Here is a 27744-nt window from a genome sequence, read left to right as displayed (position 1 = left end):
GGGGGGGGAGGGTTGGGGGTTCTGAGGGGGGCAGGAAGTGGGAGGGAGTGGAAGGGGCAGGGGCGGGGCTAGGGCAGGATGGGGGCGGGGCTCCTCCCATCCTCTTTTTTGGTAACCCTAACAGTGGGGCCCTGGTCTTAAACCACAATACAAATAAATAATCTATTTATGAACACCTTAACCCCAAATTACTTAAATGGACACTTTCAACTTAAACATCACACTTCCTGGTTTTTTAGTGGATTACAAGCAGCTCGCTAGGGCATGGTCTGGGCCATCCTGTGGTCAGCATTGCATTCTGGGCACCACTGTAATACAGTAAGCATTCAATTTGTTTCCTTTGTGCATATGCCTATCACCAGTGCTATTGGCTTCCTTGTAAATACACACTCCCCATTTTGTGGGTCCTTATTTTGTAAGATAGGAAAACATGATTGAAAATCAGTCATTGGCAGAGGGACCCCTGGGAGAAGCAGTATCTGGAACAACCATGATTAAGTCATGGTTTGACTGACTAGATTTCAAGTTGATGGTGTTTTGTACACAATTAAAATTGAAGATTCACTTTACATGGAAAGAAGCTGAAGCACCTCAGAGAGAGAAAACAAAGGAGACTCCATGAGCTGACACCATTACTGGACTTCTCTACGCTAGGTTAAACACCACAACTCAAGCCCCAGCACAAATTCAACCCAGACAGGCAGTCACAAACATCAGAACAATTCCTCTTCCCCCAGATCTAAGATTGGAAGGAAATGGTCCTATTTCAATGAACCTCTCTGGACATGGCCATGTTATAACCTGCTGCCCTCTGCATCCTAACCCAGGGCAGAGTCACTGCCTTCCGGACACAGTTGAGGGCAAGACACCTCCAGGCACTGTGAAAATTAGAACAATGTGGATGGCAGGGACAAGGGAACCTGGGGCATTAACATGATCAGGCATGAACTATGCAACAACCCGCTGCAGAGAATGACAAGAGCAAAAACCAGAAGACCCAGTTCTGCTCTGTTTCTCACCACCAGTCCTGTTCACTTCAAGGGCAAAGTGCTACCGAGGGAGTGGCTAGAACAACTGTCAATAGGGGCTAGGCTCTGTAGTAAAAGAAACCTTTGTAACCTTTTATCCATGAGAATCATAAGGAGTCAGGTCAGTCCTGCCACTTTCAAGCTTAGTTTCTAATTATGTTTATTTTACTCTGTTTTGAGCTACCTTTATTACAAGCAACGGCACAGTGCTGTTTGCTTTTCATTGCTCTGTAATGAATTCATAGAATACCCCATCTGCCCTTTCAGCTAGGACTCACAGCTCTGCAGGAGTTAAAACACAAATATTTGAACAATAAGCCATGCTAAGGGATGGCAGCCACAAGACAGGTGTGGGTCGATTACTCCAGCAAATGCCATGCTGGGAGGGTTGGCAGCCCCAGGACAGAACTTTCACAGCATCACTGACGTGCTTCCCTAACTGATGAAATTGAGTTGGAGAATGGCCTCTGGCCATAGGGAAGGTGTGCATGATCCAACTCAGCGTGGGTGAGGAAGGATCTTGCACTGAAACCTAGCCTCTAGGAAAGGAAGTATGTGGTCTCAACAGGATGCATACTCCTCCCAAACAGCACCAGAATACATTTCCAGGATGTACACCAGCTGAGGGGTGTGATAGCCCACCTGGAGGGGACTTCCAAGTAGAACATGTGCAGGGAAGCACCTCAGATGTGGCCTGGAAACAACTCACCATTATCTTTTGGATAATCCTCTTCTGAGGCTTCTCAGACAAGTCAATTTGTAACCAGGATAGGGCAAAAAAGACAATTTTGAAAAGTTTTCAAAATGGCATTCCACATTTTTAGAACAGCTTGTCCACCTAACCAGGAGTGTGTGGAAAGTCTCTTAAGTGATCTTGGTGCAAAGGGGACTTGCCCCTTTTTAGACACATCCAGCTCCCTGACCCTTAGCGTGGGTCTTCTCCCCTTACACAGGCTGAGCAAAAAAAATTCCTAAAATCTTGTTAATTCCATTTCATTGATGATGAACTCACATATAGAACCAGTGAGCAGTGAGGAAGTCAAAAGCCAGGTCTGTTGTACCAACCCTCTATTGTTCCACTTCCAGCACACCACAAGGCACCAGAGAATGACTCACTGACCATGGAATTTGATTATGTTAATCAGTCTCAACTGATAGAGCATATGGATTGAATGCTCTTAACTTTAACCCACCTTGTGTCTCAAATATCCTGGGACCAACGTGCCTACAACCAACACTGCAAACAACTTTCCTAGATAGCCATTTCCCACTGATTCTGAAAAGTCTGCCCAGTGCCTACACAGATAGGGAGGGGGCAGTGTTGAGGATCAGGAAATCTTACACACCCAGACAGAATTCTGCAGCTTTGAAACTATGCTATATATAAACATTTAGAGAGCTTCTGGCAGGGCTAATTAATATCGATTATAGATTGAATGACCTTCCTAGGCAGTAAATTCAGTCTAACATATTTAATGCAGGCAGCAGAATTTGCCAGGTGAAGAATTTGCCAGCACATGCAAGAGATGGAAAGAGATCAGAATTTGATGTGCCCACAGATGCAACTACTAAATGAGAGCGAGGCAGGCTGTACAAGCCAATCACCATCACCAAATTCCAACAATGCTCACAGCATTGGTACAGAAATGTCTGGCTGTGATAATTCCTCAGGGACAGGAGTTCAGAAATCTCACCCTCTTCCAGGAAGGATGACACACAGTTAGCATATGGGACTAGGTCAGGAGAAAGCCACATACAAAAGTAACAGGAGCCCAGCCAATGCAGCGTACTCAGCTCCTCACAAGCATCTCTCCAGTGATGACGTGAATAATGGCCACAGTTTAAAGGGCTGAAATTAGGCGCCACCTCCAACACTCAATTTCTATAGGGTCAGCCAGCGGAGCACGGAAGAAGGAAAGAGGACAGACACTGCGCAAACTGCTAAGCCCCCTCAGCCAGCTCAGAACGCAGAGCAAAGTGGCCCCCGATTCTCACTGCACAGCTGGTCAACAAGCTCTAGACAGACGGCCCAGCAGGCCGCCAGCTGCCCTGTTTCCAGGCTTAGGCTGCCCTAGCGGCTGCTGAGGCCAGGAAGCAGCATGAGAGAGGCTGACCCCCCCCTCCAGCGATGGAGCGAGGAGACGCAGACACCGCTAAGGGAGTATTCAGGCTATTTCCATTCCCCCCTCCCAAACCAGGCCATTAGTCCAAGGCCATCAGCACCGCTCCCGCACAGCCTGGCCCATTCCCTGCCTCCTCCGCCTCCAGCGGGAAGCAGGAAAAGCACCAAGGGGCCGCGGTGGCCGGTCTCAGGGACGCTACCGCTCCCCATACCGGCAGACCTGGCGCACGGGCTCCCCTCCCCGGGGCCGGGGCTGCTCTCGTAGGTGCCAAGCACCCGGCCCCCTGAGCGCGGCGCCGCACCGAATTCCCAGGACAGGTCTCTGGAGACGGGAGGAGCCCGGGAGAGCTCCCCGGTGCCCAGCGCCCGTTGAAGACAGCTACCCGGGCTGTGCCCGCCCCTGCTGTGCGTCTGTTCCGGGGCAGGGGGGGGGCAGGGCAGGAGGGGGCGCCGGGCTCTGCCCCACACAGCTAGGCCCTGCCGGGCGGGGGGTCTCAGCTCCGCCCCGCCCCGCTCACTCACCGCCGGGGCCGCTGCTGCGGGCGGCGGGGAGCGAGAGAAGCTGCAGCAGCCGCAGGAGGAGGAGCCCGAGCGCTGGGGCCGCTGCCCGCACCATGGCACCAGCTGCGCTATCCTGGCATCGCCGCCCGGGGCCGCGGACTCCTCCCGCCGCGGGACCCCATCGCCGCCCCTGCGGCTCCCTGGCCGCCGAGTCCCGCCCCGCCCCCCGGCTTCCGCGGCTTGGCCCGGCCCCGCCCGAGGGGAAGGGCCCGGCCCGGCCGGGGCGGGGCGCCTCCTCTAGCCCGGGGGGCGGAACAAGACCCCCCCCCCCCCAGGCGCCCTTACCGAGGAGTGACCCGTCATGCCATAGAGCCCTTAGTGACACTCCCTCCCCAGCCCTCCCACTCTACAGTGACCTCCCTCGAGCTCCTAGGAGTCACCCTCTAGACACCTCCCACTCTGGAGTGACCCCCTCAGAGACTCCCTAGCCCCAAGAGAGTTCCCTGTATACCCCGACTCCAGAGACCTCCCCAGGATGACCCCATCCCCCGGCAACTCCCTGTGGTGCGCCTGTCCCCATAACCCTTAAGAGGCCCCTGGAGCTGGGGGCAGGACTCTGGTGATTACTGCTGGGGCGCTATGCTGATGTAAAATAGGTAGAGCAATGTTGTAGTGTAGACATGCCTCTCATTCCGAATTAAAGCGGCCTTAATTTGATTTATTTTAATTCACCATTAAGCTGATAGCCTACTTTAATTCTGCTTGAGACTGTCCACAGAGAGGTTTATTGCAGTTCAAATACACACCTTTAATTAATTCAAAGGTTAATTTTCTAAAGTTTCCCTGTGTAAACAAGCCCTTAAAATATAGGCACATAAGTTGGGCTGATGGGAACCACAGCGGTGCTGCTAGAAAAATGCAAGAGCACATATGTGATCTGGGAGGCAGAGCCATCTCCAGACCTGCCCTAGTTCTGGCCAGGATTGATTTTCATTGAAATGAAAGTGATTTAAATCATCAATATTAATCATGATTTACCTCAGCAAGCAAGAAAGCCTGATTTAACTAATAATTGTGTTTTGCATTTGTACATTCCTAAAGAAAGATTACCAACAAATGAGAATCAACCTAAAACATGTTAATTTGCAACTAAATATAGCCTTTACACTAAAGTTGGTGCTTTTTTTCGCTAACCAGAAGAATACACTATATGAGTACACATTTAAGCAATTTACATTTTTATGTTAGAAAATGTTGAATGCTATATTTCTTATTTTACTCTAGATTATGTTAAATTTTTACTTGTGTTTTGTGCCAAGCTCTGGATAAAAATTCACGTTCACTTAAAAAGCACAAAAACAGCATTTTTTTAAATTTAAATACAAGTACCTTTAAATTTGATGGAAAGAAGAAAAAGTTTATCAAAGTATGTTTTGCATTTAAAACTTATTTATTAAAAAAATGATGCTATATAGAGTTAGTGAATTTAAATTATTTCTGGACACCATGTTTTTAAAGATTTTAACAGTAGTCAAGCTCATCCTCCCACACCTCATTTTTATTCATAGATTGAAAGAGAAAAGTGACTCTCTTGCTTTTTCAACTCAATTGTTTTCTCACTGTTGAATGAATTAGTCATTGAACTGAATAAATTGAAGTGAAGAAAATATTCTCTGCACCTGTCAAGTTTCCTTCCCCACTCTGAACTTTAGGGTACAGATGTGGGGGCCTGCATGAAAACTTCTAAGCTTAACTACCAGCTTAGATCTGGTTTTGCTGCCACCACTCCCAAGTGCTAACTCCCTTCCCTGGGTAGTCTTGAGAGACTCCTCCACCAATTCCCTGGTGAACACCGATCCAAAACCCCTTGGATCTTAAAACAAGATTAAAATGATTAATTAATCATTCCCCCTCCCTTCCCTTTCCCCCCACTAATTCTCGGTGAGTCCAGATCCAATCACCTTGGATCTTAAAACAAAGAAAAATCAATCAGGTTCTTAAAAAAAGGCTTTTAATTAAAGAAAGAAAGGTAAAAATCATCTCTGTAAAATCAGGATGGAAAATAACTTTACAGGGTAATCAAATTCAAAGAGCCCAGAGGAGAAATTCAAAGAGCCCCTTTAGCCTTAGGTTCAATGTTACAGCAAACAGAGGTAATCCCCCTAGCAAAAGGAACATTTACAAGTTGAGAAAACAAAGATAAACCTAACATGCCTTGCCTGGCTGTTACTTATAAGTTTTAAATATGAGAGACTTGTTCAGAAGATTTCGAGAGCATGGATTGATGTCTGATCCCTCTTAGTCCCAAGAGCAAACAACCCCCAAAACAAAGAGCACAAACAAAAGCCTTCCCCCCACCAAGATTTGAAAGTATCTTGTCCCCTTATTGGTCCTTTGGGTCAAGTGTCAGCCAGGTTATCTGAGCTTCTTACCCTTTACAGGTAAAAGGATTTTGGAGTTTCTGGCCAGGAGGGATTTTATAGTATTGTACACAGGAGGGCTGTTACCCTTCCCTTTATAGTTATGAGAACCTCTAAAGAAGGAAGTCAAGTATCAGAGGGGTAGCCGTGTTAATCTGAATCTGTAAAAAGTCACAGATGGTCCTGTGGCACCTTTAAGGCTAACAGAAGTATTGGGAGCATAAGCTTTCGTGGATAAGAACCTCACTTCTTCAGATGCAAGCCTTGCATCTGAAGAAGTGAAGTTCTTACCCACGAAAGCTTATGCTCCCAATACTTCTGTTAGTCTTAAAGGTGCCACAGGACTCTCTGTGACTTTCTAAGGAAGGAGATTCCACCACCTCCCTAGGTAACCCATTCCAGTGCTTCACCACCCTCCTAGTGAAAAAGTTTTTCCTAATATCCAACCTAAACCTCCCCCACTGCAACTTGAGACCATTACTCCTCATTCTGTCATCTGGTACCCCTGAGAAGAAGAGCCAAGTGCTGTCAAAAGCTGGGTTCACTCATCAACTCTAGTTCCAGGTGTTTAGCCAGTGAGTTCCAGCAGTTTAGTGTGTTCTTTAAAGCTGGGTAACAAACATGGATTGCTTAATATGTTTTTGTATTTAATTTAAATTGTTTTAATAGAGTATAATAAATTTAGGCCTTAATATAGGTTGTCATTTCAAATTTAATTTGAAGTAGATTTTTTTAAAAATCTGATTTTTTTTTAAATAAATATTTACCCACCCTGGCTCAGGCTTTGGGGAAATTTCTCAGACCTACTTCCAAACAAATCTTAGAGCCATTGGTGTGGCCAGGGCTGTCAGGGCCATTAGTCCCATGGCTGCAGCAGTCAAATTCTGGAAAAATTAGAGGGTGTACTGGAGAGCTCAGTTCTGCCCAGAAAAGCAGAGTAGATGACTGCTCTTGTACTTCTGAGTGTGGATCCTGCCAGAATTCATGTGAAATCAGGCACAGATTCCACCCCACCCCCACCCCCGATTTAAAAAAACAAAACCAAAAACATTCTTAGGTACTAAGATTTGTTTGACTGGCAGAGAGCTCGGGGTGTGTGTGGAAGGTGCTGGGGACAACCAGGAGAATAGTCCCAGACTTTTTTGTGGGTAGCAAGTAGAGCTCACATTAAACCCCTTCTCTGCCCAAATGCAGGAATTTGGGTGATGATGCTGGGAAACCTGCAGGGTGACAGCCCAGATTCACCAGTCATCATTTCTATGTAGGTTGAGTTGGGAGCCCCAGTTGTTCAATGAGGTGTGAGGGGAACCAGGGCTGTTTTACAACTTTGAGGAAAAACTGACTGGAGTCCTAGGTGGTATAACCCCTCTCTGAAAGGACCAGGGAAAGGTGGGTGATTATTGGGGTGTCCCCCACTCAGCATCAGGGGAGATTTGTGTGATTAGAGTCTATTCCTGCTGTGACCCAGGAACTTCTTGAAGCTAACTGGCAGAGGGCACAGGGGATGCATGGAGTTTTACAGGGCTCCCCTGGGTCAGTTATATGCATAATTCACTAAAAGGAGGCATATGAGATCTCAGAGCGAGTAAGACACTGGTCATCATAACCGTTGTGAAATGTAGGTAAGGATAATATGTAAGGAGCTATGTTCCTAGACTGGAAATTACAACCTTCGGGTCTGAGTTAAAGAAGGTCACTAGGAGATGACAAACACCTTGCTTTTTTCAGACAGGCAGGCAACACTCATCTATCTAATTATATGACAATTTTGTATTTTCTAGTTCACCATGGATCCATATCTACATCCTAAACCATCTGCTAATCAAGATTAACAAATGAACAAGAAATTTAAAAAATCTACAGAAAACACACAGCTGGAGGGGTCTGGTTTATGAATCAAGATCAAAGGACTGTATGATATATCTGCAGTTGCAAAAGGACACCCTTGTATCTTTAACCTAGAAAGTAAGCTGACAGCGGGTTTGCATCTTGAATGGAAGATCACAGCCAAGCCTGGGTGTAATACGCTGGAAGGCTTTTGGGTGAGCTTTAGCTCTTAGGACATTATGTCCTATTGGTTAAATTTAGGCTGTGTGTGTTATGATTTTATCGTATCCTTTGTTTCCAATATTTATGCTTGCTATCATTTGAATCTCTGTACTTTGTTAAATAAACATAGACTTCTTTATAGAGAAAGGAAGTGTAAGTGCTGTATTAAGCAGAACCACGTTCTGCAATGTAACTGGAAAGACTGGGTGTACTGTCCCTTTGGGAACAGAGGATGTTCTAAGAGTGTCCAGTGATCAGAGGCTGGAGTCTCCAGACAGATGCTCAGAGGACTCAGATGTTGGAATGTGTCCATCCTTAATCTGTAAAGAGAGCAGGTCTGGCAGAGGCCTGAAGGGCAGTGCTTGTGCTGCCAGAGGCTGGAGGTGTCAGGGACTAGACAAGAATTCCTTACTCTAAGCAGAGGTGAAAGAAAGCCGGTACGGGCCAGTACAGAGGACCGGTAAGAAAAGGTGCAGTCTGACTCCTCCCCCAGCCAGTCTGACAATGCTAGGCTCCGTACTTTCCCCCTGCCTGGCTCTCAGCAGTGGCTGCAGGGGCTCCCCTCTAGCTTGCAGCAGGGAGCAGGGAGACTGGCTGAGAGGGAGAAGCAAGCCCTGCATAAGAATAGTTTAAACGCAGCTGTTCCCTGCGCCGTTCAGCCCCCAGGGTTAGGAGCCCTTTCTGGCATCCTTGTTAATTTCACTCAGTTGCTGGGGGTTGGGGCGGGGGAGGGTGTGTTTGACCATAGCAGGGCCAGTTCTTTTCTGCCCCCCCGGATGAGGGGATCTCTCCAATTTTAGTATATGTGCTGCCGAAGCTAATATACACAACAAATACAAGCATTTGGCTGCACAGCTTAAATCCTCCCCACCCCCCACTCAGCAGGGGCTCTCCCCTCTAGCTGCCTGCATAAGAACATAGGGCGCAATCTCAGCTCTCTTTTTGTTTTGTCCTGCCTGCAGAGTGCAGAGGCTGAAATTGACAAAGCTTTCTCTAAGTATCTTGTATATTTCATGAAGGCTATTCCAGTTGTCCTTCATTCACCCCTGCCCTGCCTTCCCCTACTACTAGCCACCCACTGATGTGCCCCCTGCACTCGTTTATGTGCCTGGAAGGGAGATTAAAAAATCCTTGATATCTGACTTGCTAGGAAATAGGGAGGATCTAGGGAAAGCAGGGCACTTTGTTTCCCATGGTTCGCACAGTCATTGGTACTAGGATGGCTCACCAATATGCCAACATCTTCCTGGGCCACCCTGAAGAAGAATTTCTAGACAAATGCACAACAAAACCCAACAATGATATTTGCATCCTCTGGACAGACAACAAACTCGCTCATAGATTTCCACCACAACTTCAATAATTACCACCCGTCCATTAAACTCTCTCTGGAACACTCCCACACTAGCATCAACTTCCTGGATACCATGATCAGCTTCAACAACGAAACCCTTCAGATAACTATATACACAAGAAACCCAGAGATCATCACACCTGTCTTCATAAATCCAGTAACCACCCCAAACACACCAAGAAATCTGTTATCTACAGCCAGGCACTCAGATTCCAAAGAATATGCTTCAAGGGGAAAGTCTGGGATATACACCCCTAACACATTCAAAACTGCCTTCACCAAACAAGGAAACCCCACCGGAGTAGATGTAATCATGAAATGGGCCACCCAAATACACCAAGAGAACTTGCTACAATACAGAAATAAACCCCCTTCTGACCACACACCCCTAATTGTCACCTACCACTCCACACTGGAGCCCATACAGGGTATCAAACAACTACAACCCATTCTCAGTAGGGACACCATCCTGAAAGAAATCTTTCCTGAACCCCCTTCTCTGACCTTCAAACAACGCCCAACCTTTCCAAGCTCATCATCAGAAGCAAGCTCCCCACAGACCAGGACACACCATCTCAAAGTGGCACCAGACCCTGCCAGAACAGGTGAAAAACCTGCAAACATCTCTCTGCTGCTACAGTGATCAACCCTCCCCCATAACCCACTTTCCAAGATACATGGGTACAACACATGCCTATCACAACATGTTGTATACCTCATCCAGTGCACTAAATGCCTCCAATAAACCATGTAAGTGAAATCAGACAATCGCTAGCCTTTTGAACAAACTAATACAGGAAAATAACGAGACAAAAACACCCCATCACCTGTGGGTGAACACTTTTCACAAAGTGATCACTCTATGTATCTGACTAATCAGTCCTCGTCTTTAAATGAAACCTGCACAACACTTTCAAAAGACGAGCCTGGGAGCTTAAATCTATAATTTTGGTATATACTAAAAATTATGGACTGAATAGAGACATTGGATTTATAGCTTATTAAAGCCTTCTGTAAACCATCTCCAAGGCCCCCCAACTGCTTTCTCACACACCCCTCTTCCTCCCTATGACTGGAGGGGTGTTAATGGGCCACTTCACTTGAATGGTCCCTTGAATTATGTGTGAACTACTTATGCTACACAATCTGTTCCACCTTGTATTTAGCAGTAACATTCTGAGGGCAGGTCTACACTACAAACTTGTATCAGTGCAGCTTCACTGATGCAGCTGCACTGCTGTAGCGCTTTTGGTAAAGACACGCTTAAGAGATCACTACCATTGGTTTAATAACTCCACCTCCACAACATAGCACTGATTACACCGGGAGGACGGGGGGTTAGGTCAGTATAACTACCTTGCTCAGGGGTGTGGATTTTTCACACCTCTCAGTGAGGTAGTTATAGCAAAGTGTGTAGTGTAGATCTGGCCTGAGTTAGTTTCCCAGAACTGAAGAAGAGCTCTGTATGAGCTCAAAAACTTGTCTATCTTACTAATAGGGCTTGTCTACACTGGCACTTTACAGTGCTGCAACTGTCTCGCTCAGAGGTGTGAAAAAACACCCCCCTGAGCACTGCAAGTTTCAGTGCTGTAACGTGGCAGTGTAGACAGTGCTGCAGCGCTTGTAGCTACGCCCCTCATGGAGGTAGATTTTTAGAGTGCTGGGAGAGCTCTCTCCCAGCGCTGTGCTGCAACTACACAAGCCACATTAAAGCGCTGCCATGTTGCCAGTGAAGATGTGCCCTAACAGAAGTTGGTTCCATAAAAGATATTACCTCCCCGACCTTGTCTCTGTGGCGTCTGGAAGGAATTTCCCCCTGCAACATGATGGTTGTTTCCTTTTCATCTTGAGGAGTTGAGTTCATTTCTAATGCCAATATGGAAACAATATTTCAGAGTAAATACCAATCACAATATTGGTTCAGTTCCCTTCTCAATTCTCATTTGTTCGTGTCAGTTCCTAAAAACTGCAGTTTTATATTAGTAATCAGCTCACACCTTATGCTCCTGGTAGGTTTACTGGTTGCCTTCAAAGGAGTCAGGGAGGAATTTTCTAGGTGGATTTTTCCCCCTTCAGTGGAGGGAATCTACAAAACCTCCACTGCCATTGGTCCTCATTGGAACTCTCAGCAGAAAGGTCAAGATTGGGCAATGGAGAGTGAACTATCCTCATCCCTACAGATCAGGGCTAAACCCTTTGGGGAAGTGTGGGAAGCTTGCACTGCCTTTGCCTATGCTGTGCCTCTTGTGTGCACAGAAGTCAGTGTAAACTGTAAAGCAACCAAAAGCAGATGCTTTGACAGCTGCCTCCTCTTGTGGCTCTAACAAGAATTGCAGCAACTCTTTTAAAAGTTAACCAGACATGAAATTCAAACTCCCTTTGAAGTTAATGGGAGTTTTCCATTGACTTCACTGGGACTAGGACTTCACCCCAAGACCAGGTGCAACACTAAACAAAAACCAGCCAACCAAATGCACCATAGACATAGTCGGGTGTGAGGGACACCTGCGGTGATACATGTGTGCCTGGTTAGGACTGAATTGCTGCCTGGCTAACTATACAGTTTCTGCTTACAAGGATTTTTCAGGCATGTAAACAGGAGTTCAAAAAAACATTTCAGGGCGTAAGCTGGGCCAAGAGCTTCACTCTTGAAAGAGCATTTTTTACAAAATTTGAAATATAGCTGGAGAGAAACTAGGATTGTTTATTGAAGTTAAATTCTGAAAAATATGTAAATATACAAATAAGACAGTGGCATCAGATGCCTTTGAATGGATCCTATATAGACTATGGACTCCTCCATAGTAGCCAGTTTGCCTCCACAACACATTTTTCCTTATCTCCCATAATGGAGACCCTTGGCTCACTGAAACAGCAGCTACAGGAGGTGTGAAGAGACAGCTCTCTGGCTAGGCATCTGTGCTGTGCTGCTGTGCCTCGATCCTTATCTCAACTATGCAGGAAATCCAGACCCCAAGTGTTAGGCTGGGCACCCCAAGCACAATGGCTGGGATTTTAGTACCAGTGCAGCACTAGTTTCTTGTGGCTGGATCCTTTTGAACTGTACATGTGAATTACCGGATTATCCATGTCCTTGGCTATGGCAGAGCAGCTAGGTACATTTACATACTGTCACAAGAACCTAAAGATTAGGGTTTAGATAATCAAAATCCACTTTGTAAAAAGGCCAGAAATATGGACATAAGTAACTGTCTTGAAGAGGACCATTGCATCTTCTGAGGAAAAAACAATAAGCTCTAGTGGTCTCCTGCCTGGAGCCATCAGGTAAGAGAGCATGGCCTACCTGATCCCTCTGGTCTCCCTCATTGGACTATTAGAGAGTTGCTCAGGTATGCTCTCCAATACCACATGGCCCTGCAGCAAATATCTTCAGCAGCCTCAAAACCCCAGGGTACAATCCACCCTGAAGGTTTCTAAATGTCCTGCAGTATGACCTAATGTAATGGCATGGTGCCCTCCTCTCATGAGCACCCCTCTGCTCAAGTGTGTCTGTGATCTTTAGGTAGTCAAAGCCCTGGTATTGGGCTGTACCCCCAGGGCTTCTGCCCTGGAGGCAATGGTTTCATCCTTCTGGTCTATTCTGGTATCAGCTCAGCCTCTTAACAGTTCAGATCCCCTTCTTGTGGTGTATCTCTGTCCAAATGTAGGCCACATCCTCAATGGCCTATGAGGGGGGTGGGGAACCAGGCCCACCCACTACTCTAGGTTCCAGCCCAGGGACCCTACAAATAGCAGTCACATGCCACCACGTCCCTTTAACTGCACTACTTTCAGTTCCCTGGGCCACTTCTCCACAGCAGCACCCTTACCCCCAGGGCTCATCTTAAGTTCAGGCCCAGCAGCCAGCCAGGAGCTCTTCCTCTCAGCCCTGGTCCCTGCTAGCACTGAGTAGTTCCAGGAGCACCATATGTAGGGTTCTGCCAAATTCACAGCCATGAAAAACATGTCACAGACTGTGAAAACTGGTCTTGTGTACTTTTACCTTAAACTATACAGATTTCACGAGGGAAACCAGTGTTTCTCAAATTGGGGGTCCTGACTCAAAAGAGAGTTGCGGAGGGGATCACAAGGTTATTTTAGGGGGTGGTCACAGTATTGCTACCCTTACTTCTGCACTGCCTTCAGAGCTGGGTGGCCGGAGAGGCGTGGCTGCTGGCTGGGTGCCCAGCTCTCTGCCAGCAGCAGCACAGAAGTAAGGGTGGCAATACCATACTATGCCATCTTTACTTCTGCTCCGCTGCCTTCAGAGCTGGGCGGCCAGAGAGTGGCGGCTGCTGACTGAGAGCTCAGCTCTGCAGGCAGCAACACAAAAGTAAGGGTGGCAATACCATGCCATACTTACTTTAAAGACAGAGCTGGTGCCAGCAGCAGCGCGGAAGTATGGCATGGTATTGCCACCCTTACTTCTGTGCTGCTGCCTTCAGAACTGGGCTCCTGGCCAGCAGCCACCACTCTCCAGCTGCCCAGCTCAAAGGCAGCACCAGCAGCAGTGCAGAAGTAAGGTTAGCAGTACTGCAACTCCCCCCATTACAATGACCTTGTAACTAACCCCCGCCGCCTGTAAAGAACTGAGTCATGCATGGACATGTGACTTGCCCATGTGACTCCAAACTCCATTTTGCTGTAATTTTCCACAGTAAGAACAAAGAGATGTTCTTACACCTGGAAGAGACTATAAAAGGCAGCTGCCTCATCTCCATCTGGTCTTCCATCCTGCTTCTTGCCTCTGGAGGAACTTTGCTACAAACCGAAGCTCTGAACAAAGGACCGAATGACCCATCCCAGCTGTGGGTGTACTCCAGAGACTTGATTTAAACCTGCAGCTTATTCTATTACTGCCACAAGCCTGAACCAAGAACTTTGCCATTACTGTATGTAATTGATTCCATTTAACCAATTCTAGCTCTCATCTTTTTCCTTTTATGAATAAATCTTTAGATTTTAGATTCTAAAGCATTGGCAACAGAGTGATTTATGAGTAAGATCTAACTTGTATATTGACCTGGGTCTGGGGCTTGGTCCTTTGAGATTGGGTGAACCTTTTTTCTTTTACTGAGGTATTGGTTTTCATAACCATTTGTCCCCATAACGAGTGGCACTGGTGGTGATACTGGGAAACTGGAGTGTCTAAGGGATTGCTTGTGAGACTGACAGTTGCCAGTGGGGTAAAACCAAAGTCTTTTCTGTTTGGCTGGTGTGGTTTGCCTTGATGTCTCTGGGTCCCCACCCTCAGAAAAGTACCAGATTTAAGATGGATTTCAGCATCATGTGACATGGTCACATGTCCTGTGAGACCCCCAACCTCCATTTTTCCTGGGCTGGCTTACAGGAACACAGGAAGGCTTGCAAGTAAACAGCCATTTACAACCAATTGTCCTAATTAATGGGAGCCATCAAGATTCTAAACCACAATCAATGGCCCACACTTTGCATAATTACAATAGGACCCCAGAGTTATACTTTATATTTCTAGCTTCAGATACAAGAATGATACATACATACAAATAGGAGGAATATATTCAGTAGGTTATAACTTTTGGGAGGGGGGGAGCTGAATGGGGGGCTGCTGGTGGTTGCTTAGCACCCACCATTTTTCCCCTATAGGTGCTTGTAATGATGCTAGCTTTGGTGGGACACTTCATACCCTTGATCATCTTTGTTGCACGTCTCTGAACCTTTTCCAGTTCCACTATATCTTTTTTGAGATGGGGTGATCAGAACTGGACTCTATATTCAAGGTGTGGGTGATCATGGATTTGTATAGTGGCATTATGATATTTTGTCTTATTTTTATTCCTTTCATAATAGTTCCTAAGATACTATTAGCCTTTTTGACCACTGCCGAGCATTGAGCAGAAGTTTTAAAGGAAATATCCAGAGTGCCTCCAAGATCTCTTTCTTGAGTGGTAACAACTAATTTAGAGCCCATCATTGTATATGTACAGTTGGGATTCTTTTTTCCAACGTGCATTACTTTGCACTTTTCAATGTTGAATTTCATCTGCCATTTTGTTGCCCAGTCAAGTTTTGTAACTTTTCACAGTCTGCTTTGGACTTATCTATCTTGAATGATTTTGTTTTGTCTGAGAACTTTGCCAATTCACTATTAACCCCCTTTTCCAGATCATTAATGAATATGTGAAACAGCACAGGTCCAGGACAGCTCCTTGGGGGACCCGCTCATCTGTCTAGCTCACCTTGCCCTGGGTGCAGTCATTCCAGGTGGACTTTCTCTCCAGGCTTGCAGCTTTCCTGGGACTAGCTTTGCAACTGGCTTCTGCTCCCTGCAATGTTCCTGGCCAGTCCCCTGACAGGTGCACCTTTGTCCCCACCATATATGGTGGTGAGAGAACCCCTCACAGGTAAAGCATGGCTCTATCTATGTGCCCTGCCGATGGGCATTTCCACAGCGGGAGGATTTGGACCTTGGGCTTTCACTGATGTATATTCCTTTTCCCCATGCCTCACGCACCCAGGGTTCCCCCTGCTGACTCATTATTTCCCAAATTTCTGTCTGAATTTCTCTCACCTCCCCCTTGTCCCAGCCTTCCCTTTCCCTCCACCATTGCTCACTCAGCTCTCTCCCCATCCTGCTCCCCCCAACTGTCACCCCCAGCATTCCATTGCCAGATGCTCCCAGAGCTGGGGAGCTCCATCAGTTGGAGGTGCCAGCAGTGTGGTGAGAGGAGAGGCTCTAGGCACAGGATGGGGTATGGGGGAGCAGCCTGCCCTGGCCCCAAGCCCCTGGCTCCCCCATCTAGGGGGCTGGTGTTTAACTACATGGAGCTTCCTGGCTGTGAGGGCTGACCTTGGCCCCACAGCCCATTGCATGGCAGCAGGGCGAGTAGGCCGAGCGAGGGGCAGCACCCCCCACTCTGGGTCTGGATCTCAGCAGCCTCCCCGTGGTGAAGTCCCCAGTCAGACAGTGTGAGGCCACGCTCTCAGCGTCGCCCCCTGGCTGTGCTGAGGTGATCAGGGCTGGGCACGACACAGCCTCACTGAGCCAACGGGGCAGCACCCTTCACTTTCTAGGGGCATTCTGAGGTGGGGGAGGTGCACACAGACGATATTGCCACGTTCCTAAGCACAAGGACCTAAATCTCCTCTCATTGACTCAGGCGTCACACCAGTATCATCCATTAACTTTACTTTCGTGGATGCACTCCTGACTCTCATTACGGGTGAATAAGCAGCGACTCAGCCCTACAGTTCCAGTGTCAGTGGGCTTTTCCCCACGGCTTTCGATGGGGCCAGGAGTTGACTGTAAATGATGCTGGTTTGAAAGGCCTGATCCGTGGTTTTGTAGGTTCCTGAAGCTATGGAACACAAACTAAACACATTTTCTTTTTGAAAGGGAGGTTTAATGCGGTTTCCCTGGTAACTCTGATTTCCTTGGTAACCTTGTTACTGTTCATATTAAGATGGACACACACAGTCGTGAATTGGTTTGGGGTCCTGACTGCAGCTGTGCTGTTGAGGCCCCTGATGGGAATCTCAGCTTCCCCCACCTTCCCAATAAGCTCACTAGTTGTCTCACTTTTGTTTTGAAGTTCCCTTTCGGTTGCACCCGCTGCCTCTTTATTCAGAAGAAACAGGATTCCAGCACTGAGGTACCTGGCATGTATACATCCTAAAATGACACCATGGGCAAATCCTACTCCCTCCTCTGCACCTGCAGAGGGCCCTGCTGCTGGCCTGCTCTGCATGGGCTCCCCCTGCACAGCAGGGACTGGCAATGGGCCAGAGGCAAGGCCTGTTATCCATCAGATATTGCTCCACCCCACCCCCCCGGAGAAGGGCCACACAAGGACTATTGCAATCACAGGGCCTGCAGCTGCCACCATGGAGCAGCTTTGCTGTCACTGCAGCCGGGAGGGGAGGATTCCTTCTCCTCTGCCACTCCAGTGACAAGCCCAGCTACTCAGGCTTAGGTGAGAGATGTGTGAAGAAGGACAGGGAGTGTGGCCCAAAATGAGGATTTGAGGGTCACAGAGCTCAGTTCATGCACAGACACCATCTGTTTTATTGCTGCCTGTGCCTGAAGCAGTGGGAAAGAACACAGTAGAACCATGACTTTCTTGACAGAGTTCCCTGATCCTAGGACCACAGAGAGATAAACGTTAGTGCCATTAGATAGTCCAAGGCCAAGGGGAATAATCCAACATACAGTTTGCCTGGGACATCTCAGCAAAGCAAATTACAGAGGCAGGGCTGAGATTAACTCTAATTCGCTGATGGACAGTGATCGGGGAACCTAAAAGAATCAGATTCCAGGTCTGGTTCTGAATAAAAAAATCTGAATCCAGCTTTTGGAAGCCCTGCTCTCTTAACTGTGTTATCTATCTTCCACTCCCAACAGGCCTTGCTTCTCCTCTGCATTGTTGTAGGTCTTCTTGGAGGTGAGTCTCAGCAGCCTACTAATCCTTCTAATGTTGGAACTCATCTCCAAGGCACAACTGGGCAGCTACAATTTGTATGGGATTTTGGAGCTCAGCTACTAGATCTCCTCTACCCTTCTATCTCTAGGAAAATGATCTTCTGGGGAGCAGACAGCTTCCCTTCCACCCCATTCTGAAGCAGCAGGGCCTGGAAATGTTCCCCCAAGTTCTGCTGCTTCCGCCTACATTTTGGCTGATACCCCAGAGTGCAGTGGGGGTTTAAGATAGGCCTGATGTCTCGGTGTCACAGTGCTTTAAAGAGCAGTGCACAGTCAGGAGTAGCACGACCTGGGGCAGTGTTTCCCAGTCCCACCTCAGAAAACCAGGGATGGTGTGAATTGGAGCTAGGTTGTGGGTCTGCCAACTGACCTCTGAAAGTCTGAAAGAGGATGCTCACCACTTGACTGTTCAAGTGGACTACAGCACTGAGCTTCACCCAGCCTCCACCATCTAACAAGTGGGAAGGAGTGTAAAGAGGCCATTTTTTGGATGGATCCCTCTGAAAGGGCTATGGGGCATCCTGAGTCAATTTATTCAACTATTTTGAATGTCAAAAAACACAGATGTTTGATAGGTTCTTACTGTATGCAGTCCCCTTTGCTGTCCCCAGCAGGAGACAGCAGTTTTTGCCTTTGTCACTACTGGTGCTTGGTCGTGCATCCCCACTGGGAGACAGGAGGTCTTCTTGTTAACATTGGCCTAATGGTGTGGAAGCCTAGTGTAAATAAGATCACTTATACCATGCGTTCCACCACCCCAGAATGTTCTCTTCCCGTGAAGCGTGAGCTTATTCTGTTGAAACTTCATCCAAAATGTGCAGATATTTTCTACTAGAGATGGACCCAGGCTGAAAAGATCAGATTTCACTCCTTTCCCCAAAGTTCAAAGTTGATCAAAGTTCTGATTGGCAAACATCTCTTTTACACTGTGCTGGAATGGCTCATTTGGCTTTTCTTATACTCTCCCTTTCAGTCCCGTCTGTACTTTCTGTTTGGAAGTGACCCCCACATCTCTCTCTCTGTCTGTCTCTCTGAAGTACAGAATGAAAGTAAGCCCTGTGACACAAACAGACCCCCTCCTGTCGAAGGAGTGGTTTCATATGGAACATTTATGTCTGTTCCATTTATGTCTGAATTCATCAAAATGTTTGGCTTCCTCCAAAAGTAGGGGCTGCAAATTGTCTGCTATCTTGTCATTTCACCAGGGAGCATCCTCCAGGCATCATGGCTTTGTTAACTGATGCTGATAAGAAGAATATCCAACACATCTGGGCAAAGTTATTTGAGAATCCAGAAGAGAATGGCAAAACAATTGTGATCAAGTAAGTCATGACATTCAAGGGCTTCCTGCTTATCTGGGTTTAGTTCCTGCTTTTGTTTTAATTCAAACTGTAGTGTAAAATATGCTATAAAATGTAGCTTTCTTCTGTTCTTGTTTGTGACATCCAATATCATCACTGTTGTTCCTTCTGTTTCTACTAAACATAGCTGTTGTGAGATATCTTTTTTGGACCAATTTCTGTAAGTGAGAGAAACAAGCTTTTGAGCTACACAGCGCTCTTCTTCAGGGCTGGGAAAGGTACTCAAGAGTGTGCCAGTTTAATACAAAGTGGAACAGATAGTTTAGCATAAATAGAATATGTGCGAAGAGACCATTCAAGGTGAAGTGGCCTGGTAATACCCCTGCAGTCATAGGACAAAAAGGGAGGTTAATGGGATACAGATTGTTGTAATAAGCCATAAATCCAGTGACTTTATTGAGATCATGATTGTTAGTGTCTAGCAGCAGAGCTATTTGAATTTAAGCTCCCAGGCTCATCTTTTGAAAATGTTGTGCAGGTTTCCTTTGAGGATGAGGACTCATAGGTCAGATACAGGGTGATTGCTTTGTGAAAAGTGTTCTCCCACAGGTAATGTGGTGTTTTTGTCTTTTATCATTGTCTCCCTAATATTGTGGGACTGACATGGCTACAACAACACTGCATATGCCTGCTGTGAGTGTATTTATATAGTGACTGTGATTGCCCACGAGACAGACTTGCAGATAAAGGTCATAGCACAGCACTACACATTTGGTTTTGCTTCACTGGAAACTTTTCCCCCTTCTCCTTCCTCATGAAACATCCCTCTCTGTCTCTGTGCTGCTTGAGAGTGAAGACTTAGGGCATTACTCTGTAATGGGATGAGCAGGTCTGCTCTGCTCTCTGAGCTCCTCTCATCTTCGCGTGTGGTTTTGTTTCAGTCGATAAATGAACTCCAGGTTCAGTTCAAATTCTAAGTCCATAGATTCTGAAGCTGGGCCTTTGGACTAAGGGGACGGAGATGCCTGGTGGACAGTGACAACATGCATCCTTCTTGTCTGTTTGGCATGAGGTTCAAGAGGACACATGCTCCCTCATTCTGCCTCTCCCCTTCGCTGTCTGGTCTCTGAGCTGCAGAGGGTTATTCAAACTGGAAATGTGCTTAGAAATAACTTTCATTACAAATATAACTGCTCCTTTCATTCTGCCCTTTACAATGCTGCTGACTGTGCAGGAGTCCTTTCCCCTCCCACTACATTCACGGGGGACACACTGTTATTCCCTTTAATAGTTGCTGGCCAGATGTGTTCCAGGATAATCTGTTCTTCTAAGAGGTTTTGTTAATGAGTGTGCATCAGGTGATCTACCAAAGGTACTGAACAGCTTTGGGAGTGAATTAGCCAGTTTCTATCCTCTGTCTCTGAGGGGTGATATTGCTGCACATTTAAAAATGCTGGTCTAAGCTACTGAGCATTACTCTTTTGTAAATTCCTTGAAGCCCATCTGTTCACACTTGGACTTTTGTAATGTTGCAGCTGTCACTCTCAAGCACCCTTGGGAATTTGGCTAGCTAAAATAACGACTATTACAAATACAGGACAGGAGTCACGCTATGAGAGGGGGCTAGTTCACTCTGAAAGGGAATGATCTGGATTAAGGGGGTCCTCTTCCTTCAAATATCCTTTGTTTTTTGCCACCTGGACCTACCCCAAGTTTGTCCTTTTGGGCATCCCAGTAAACAGTTAAGCAGCTATCACGATTAAGAGAAGAGGCCATTAAATATATCAATCTGAAAAACATATAATGAAATAAAATGATTTACTGAACCAAAATACAGGGGTTCTTTTAATGTGTATTTGACAAACTCTATAATAAGAAGCCTCAATTTAATGTTTCACCCTGGCTAGACACCATGCTATTGAACTTTCTGGAGGAGTAACTAGACTAAATTCTGTGGCCTGTTTTATGCAAAGAGGTCAGATTAAATGATCTAATAGTGCCTCTGGCCTTAAAAATCTATGAAGCCTCAGCACTGGCCAAATATGTCCCCATTAACCAGAATTGCTGCTGTTACAGTCCCAGCTAAGAAAAGTCATCACCATTCACTGTCATTAGTACCTGGGGAGAGGGTCCAATGACCTCTTTGACCTGGTAACATAGAGCGTAATGTTTCAGGGCAACAATAATTAGCACCAACCAGAAGGGATTAAGAAATCATGATGGGAACTTTTTCTGAACTTTGATATGGAACTCTCAGGAACAGGCCTTGTTGCCAGATTTCCAGTGTTTCTGGTCTCAGACCTACTGATGCACCCTGGCAGTCCACAGGGGCCTGAAAGTGGGAACATCTTTGTTTTGGTGCAAAGTGGCCTTACTGTAACTGGGCACCAAGCCCCAGGACTCTGGCTCAGAGACAACCGGTATCTGCTGATAGCACGAGGGCACAGTGTAAAGGTTCAGCCGCCTCCAGAACAGCTCGAGCCCCGCCCCCTTACCCTCAGTCTGCCCTCCCAGCAAGCAGCAGCTCCTCCCTGCAGCTTCCAGCTGTGGCTCCTGCCTCTCCCCGTGGTCGCAGCTCATGGGCTCTGGAAGTTGCTGCGCAGGAAGGGGGTCCAGCCACACCATGTGACCTGGCAGAAATCGGGGAGGGGGGAGGCACATGATCTGCGGGTCCCCCACACATGTCACCTTTGAATGGGAGGGAACACATCGTTGAACAGTCACATAGCAAGAAAGGTTTTTCTTGGCATTTATTTCACTGGCTGCTTTTTCCAGATTTAGATCTGGTTCTTCAAACAGTCTTTTTCTTACACTAATATCTTGTATACCCATTGCAATTTGGTCTCTTATCGTTAACTCATATTGATTCTGGAAATTACATGTCTGACTTCTTATCTTTAGATCTGTTAAAAATGATTCAAAAATCTCTTCCTCCATTTGATTTCTTGAGTGAAACTGAAATATTTTAAAAATGTTTCATTTCTTGTTTGTAAACAGTATGCCTCAATTTTTTCTAAGACAAACTCATAGTCAGTTTGTTCTCTAACATTAAGCTCAAATGAATTATATAATGAAATTGCTTCAGTGCCTGTGATGTTCAAAAAGATGACAATCTTTTTCTGTCTTATAAGTAGATCCCTATGCCCTCAAAAATAAATCAAATATTTGTTTAAACCTTTTCAGCATTTTGCAACATTTTTAGAAATGTAGGAACTTTTAATTGATCCATATTATTTCATTCAAACTTGTTTTTCACTGCTGAGTAACTATTACCTTAGGGTTTGTTTGTTTTTAAACTTCTTCCAGTTCTTTTTATCACTTGCTTCCCTCCTGGTCCCATGTGGTGTTTTATATTCAAGTAATCTACTAAGCTTAATAATAATTCATTGCTAGTAATTTAACAATGATCTTTATTAGACACATAGTTAACATATAGACAGAGCATCTTAACTCCGATCAATCTATCAGTCTAACCTGAAACCAACAGCCTCCTCCCACAGTCATCTCCCATCCTGGAGATTATTTTAAAGCCACAGCCACAGTGGGCTTGTTTTGCTAATTTGTGATTTTTCAGTCACTATTGTTTCTTCCCAATACAGACTCTTCAAAGATTATCCTGAGACAAAAGCATACTTCAAGAACATCCCGACTGAAGGCAACCTGCAGGAGGATCCGCTGGTGCGTTTCCATGGCCGGAGAGTCATGGTTGCCCTCAACCAGGTGGTTGAAAACCTGGACAATTGGAAGCAGGCCTGCAGGATTCTGGACCGTCTAGCAGACAAGCACAAGAATGTGCACCAAGTGCCAGCAGTGAATTTCCAGGTACCGATGCACGCAGACATCAAGGGAACATGCTTTGTTTAGAGATTACAGCTATTTGTTCTGGCACAGGGGACAGATCAGTATCCCAGAGGCATAGTTATGCATGTTCACACATTCTGACATGGTGGTCAAAAAGCAGGAGGTTAGCATAGGCATGTGCAATAAGCATTAGAATTAATAAAGCACCCATGCCATGCAAGTTCAATTGTGTGTGCGATCAAATGGAAAATGAGATCACAGAAGTTTATTACAATAATCCCCAGAGGCCTCAACCAAGATCAGGGCCTTGTTGTGCTGGACTATGTACACAAATACAGTAATAAACAGTCCTCGCCCCAAAAAGCTTACAGGCCACACACACAAGATAAACAAAGAAGGGATAGCCCCTATGTTACAGAGAGGTAACTTGGATGGTAAGTGACTTTCCCCAAATCACATCAGGAGTCTGTGGCAAAGTTAGGAACTGACTCAGATCTCTGGACCCACAGCCAGATCCACACCCACATCATCCTTCCTCTCATCACAAAGTCTTTACAAAGTATTTAACTTCTAATGAAAAAATACCAGAAAAATGCACTTAAATGGGCTTAGATGAAAACACTGACACTTGGTTTGATCCCTGGCTCCAGAAGCCTAAACTAAAGAGAATGACATTGGGAAGGTGCAGATTTGGGGGAGACATCTAATGAGTCCTGCAGAGATCAGTGTTAGGTCCATCCCCCACGATGCTGAAGTGGGAGCAAAGAGCTCATAAGTACAGTTACAGGTTGTAGGTGCAGAAATACGGGCAGGACATAATAAAATGAGGTTCAGCCTCCACTGGTAGTTTTTCAAATGTTTTCATAGAATAGCCCATGTCTCAGTAAAGAGAGCATCCAATAGATGCCTCCACTCCTGTTCCTGGCTGCGGCCCACCTCCCCTCCCCTATGTAATTGTTTGACATCCCATAACGCCCACAGCAGTAACTTACACGGAGAAAGTCAGGAGCTGTAGAGAGCTAGTAAGGTGACAGGGAGTGCAGTGTCTCCAGGTATAGAAACCCTACCACTAGCTCCAAGCACCCTACCCATAGGAAACCTAACCTACCTCAAAGTACCCTAACCCTAGGGCCAGGAGCTGTACCCATAGGAACCCTAACCTTAGCTCCTAATACCCTATGCATAGGAACCCTAACCCTAGCTCCAAGAATCCTACCCATAGGAACCCTAACCCTATGGCGGGGATCCCTATCCATAAGAACAGTAAACATAGCTCCAAGTAACCTATCCATAGGAATGCTATCCCTAGCTCTAAGTCCCCTACCCATAGCAACCGTAACCCGACCTCCAAATACCCTACCCATAGGAACCCTAACTCTAGGGTGGGGACCCTTAGCCTACGAACCCTAACCCTAGCTCTAAGTACCCTTCTCATAGGAACCCTAATCCTGGGGCGGGGTGCCCTACCAATAGGAATCCTAACCCTAATTCCAATTACCCTACCCATAGGAACCCTATCCCTAGGGCAGGGAGCTCTAGCCATAGGACCCCTAAATCTAGCTCCGCATAACCTGCCCACAGGAATCCTAACCCTAACTTCTAGTACCCTACCCATAGGAACCCTAACCTAGGGCAGGGAGCCCTGGATGACCCTCAGCTCCATGGCTCCCTCACATCTGAGCCAATGTCTGCGCACAAGATCTGCTGCTCTACAAAAGCCACAAGAATTTAACTTTGTGACACAAACAGAGAGGTGAGAGTAGGCAGCCCTAGAGGTGAGGGGAACTGGGGCAGTCAGTTTGGGTTCCTGCTCCCAAGGGATGTAAGAGGATTGACAACTGGCAGGCAGTTCTGCCCGTCATTCCAGGGTTACCGCACCGCACTGCTTATTCAGAATTGGTTCCTTTCAAGCTGAAGAATTTACCAACCTTAATGCAATTCTGTGTTTGTGTCTCACTTGGTCTGTGTTCCTTTGACAGAGCATGTTTCAGGTGATCCTGAATGTCTGCAAAGACGTCCTGGGAAATGAATTCAGCACAGAGGTGTCTCTCTCCTGGGAGAAGCTCTTTGGTCTGCTCTCTGAACAAATAAATGCATCTTATGTAAGCACTTCCAAGTCCTGAAGTGGCCACAGTCACTCTATAGCTATGGAAGAGAGGAGACTAGTCTCTTTGTACTGTTCATGTTATTATATAGATACATGAATATATATATGGAAATAGTTCTAGATGTGATGGAATAAAGGGAGACTCAGCAACATTTTTCTTGATCAGTGTTTGATTTCAGAACACAGGAATTGCTAGACTGCAGCAGACCCAGATCCATCTAGTCAGGGTCGTGTCTGACAGAGGAAGAAAGGGTGGAAGAGCCCTACGATAGGCAGATGTGGGATAATCTGCCCTCCACTTTCACAGATTCCAAGGCCAGAAGCAACCCTAGGGCAGATCCTTTAGAAAAACATCCAGAGATTTAAAAATTGTCAGCGATGGAGAATCCCCCATGACCCTTGGTAAGTTGTTCCAATGGTTATTTACTCTCACCATTAAAAATTTACACTTTATTTCCAGTCTGAATTTGTCACTGGTCACCTGTCCATAGTGTGATTGTGTGGTCTGTAGCACACACTGACTAACACCCCATCTTGTGCTTTACCTGCTTCCCACAGCGATTCTCAAACTGTGGGTCAGGAGTCCAAAGTGGGTCGCAACTCCATTTTAATGTGGTCATCAGGGCTGGTGTTAGACTTGCTGGGGCCCGAAGCCCACCGTGCAGGGTGACAGGGCTCAGGCTTCAGCTCCAGCCCTAGCCCTGTGTGGTATGGCTCAGGTTATGGGCTGAAGCCCTTGGCCTTTGGCTTTGGCTCCTCCACCTGCGGTCGTGGGGCTCAGGCTGTGGCCCGCCCCCTGGGGCGGTGGGGCTCAGGCGGGTTCAGGCTTTGGTCTCCCCGCCTGTGGTCGGGTAGTAATTTTTGTTGTCAAAAGGGGGTTGCCGTGCAATGAAGTTTGAGAACCACTGCCAGTTAGGACACTGATCAGTTAGTGTTCAAGATCATTTTCTAACAGCTATCAGTAACTTGAAAATGGGTAGTGCCATTTTTTATGTAGACTGCCACATCCTTTCCCCTTTTCCCCCCTAATCCTTCCAAAATAGGTTCTAACCATTGATTTTAACATTCCAATCACGGGAATCATCCCACCAAGTATCAGAAATATCAACTAGGCCAAATGTATGCTAATAAATTAGCAATTCTAATTCCTCTCATTTGTTAACTAGGCTCCTAACATTGGTGTATAGTCAATTCAATAATTTCTTCTCTTCCTGTCTTTTGGGTCCTTGATTAGTTTTGTTCTCAACATCTCCATTTTGTGTGGAGTGCTCATATCTTCCCTCCCTTTACCCTCCCCTTTTGTTTCAGAGAACCATGGTCTGATGACACATCCCAACCTCTGAGCCTCCATCTGACAGCTTGGATGCTCAGTGGTTAACTCCACAGGAAACAGTGTGTTCCCTAGAGGTTCAAAACATTTTTGTTTTTTTGAGTAGCAGGAAGCCATCCACCAGCTATGCTTACCTCATGAAGTGGAGAATATTCTCTGTGTGGTACCAGTAGAGGGGTACTCCTTCTTTGCAGGCTTCTATACAGCTTATTCTGGGTCACCTGCTCCACAGAACGGGGACAGGGCTCTCCCTCCATTCCCTGAGAGTTCACTTGGCAGCTAGTTCCACATTCTATCCTCCTGTAGAGGGAAGATCTGTTTTGTTTTGTTTTTTCCATCCAATTACTACTGGATTTTTTAAAGGGTTACAAAGACTTCCCATCTCTAAGAGAGCCCCTGGTTTCATGGAGTCTAAATTTGGGTTTCAGCTCTAACAGGCCTGTCTAGGGGTACTGCCCTCCAGCATGCCCCTTTGTGGCGCTACATGTGCTCTCTGTCTCAGTTTCCTTCTCCCCAAGGTGTTCTATCTCTCCCAGGGTTCATGTGGTTGAGCCCTCCAGCTGGGTCACTGAGATCAATCCTTTTTCAGGGTAACAAGTCCAAACAATGGTCCCAAAGGTTATTCTGGCCTTCAGGGCTCCTCTGAAGCCTGTCCTCTGGGCCCTCTTCCCAGTACCTTTCAGACTCTCTTTCTCTCCTTAAACCAGAGTCCCCAGCTCTCGTCCTTGGAGCTAGGTTGTGAGTTAGCCAGGTGCAGGGCCTCAGCCAGCTTCTTCTCAGCTGGCCCCTTCTGCCCAATTAGTCCTCAGCCTCCGAAAGTTCAGCAGGCAGCATTGTCCTGCTGGTGCCTGCCCTGCTATGAAAGGTGGGGTTGCCAGCTTTGGTAGGACGTATTCCTGGCTGTTTCATCATATAACATAATCTTTAATTAAAGATTAATCTTTAATTCCTGAAGACTCCAAGGATGGCAACCCTAAAAGGTGTTGGGGGGTGGAGCTTCCTCTATCACTGTCTCCTAAGTCCTTGCATATATATTGGACCTTTCAAAATCTTAAGGGTCACACCACGCGGTGGGAGTGGGTGACCTCTGGGCTCCATTACTCTTAATGGACTGTTCTTCCAGCCCTGCCACAGCCACAGGCTCTGATAGTCACATTGGGCTTCTCCCGGTTCATGCATTGTCAATGGCAATAAAGATACTGCTTTCCGTTCCAGCTGTGCACCCTGCCCTCTTCATGTACCCAGGTGTCACTGCATGATCAATTTGGCCCTG

The 27744-nt window shown here is 46.5% G+C and overlaps 2 protein-coding genes across 3 annotated transcripts in view; one reads left to right on the top strand and one right to left on the bottom strand.

Moving 5' to 3' along the window:
- Positions 1-3874, bottom strand: part of PGAP6 (post-glycosylphosphatidylinositol attachment to proteins 6) — a 52739-nt gene extending 48865 nt beyond the window's left edge. The window contains exons 1-2 of one of the 2 annotated variants that reach the window (XM_034783469.1): positions 3673-3874; positions 3397-3404 (exon numbers count right to left, since the gene is read on the bottom strand). In XM_034783469.1, coding sequence (XP_034639360.1) covers positions 3397-3404; positions 3673-3766 — 102 coding nt within the window. In that variant the 5' untranslated portion in view covers positions 3767-3874. Of the gene's footprint in view, positions 1-1737; positions 2786-3396; positions 3405-3672 lie in introns of those variants that run through there. The other variant, XM_034783470.1, reaches the window with a different exon arrangement.
- Positions 3875-19040: 15166 nt separating this feature from the next.
- On the top strand, positions 19041-25245 carry LOC117884385 (cytoglobin-1-like). The gene is made up of 3 exons (XM_034784746.1): positions 19041-19254; positions 22833-23055; positions 25014-25245. Exons 1-3 carry the CDS (start codon positions 19157-19159, stop codon positions 25155-25157), a joined length of 465 nt encoding a protein of 154 aa, XP_034640637.1. The 5' UTR covers positions 19041-19156; the 3' UTR covers positions 25158-25245.
- Positions 25246-27744: the final 2499 nt, after the last annotated feature.

This window comes from Trachemys scripta, chromosome 10 (assembly GCF_013100865.1).
Source record: "Trachemys scripta elegans isolate TJP31775 chromosome 10, CAS_Tse_1.0, whole genome shotgun sequence".
NCBI lineage: Eukaryota > Metazoa > Chordata > Testudines > Emydidae > Trachemys > Trachemys scripta.
This window is presented reverse-complemented; position numbering and strand designations above follow the sequence as displayed.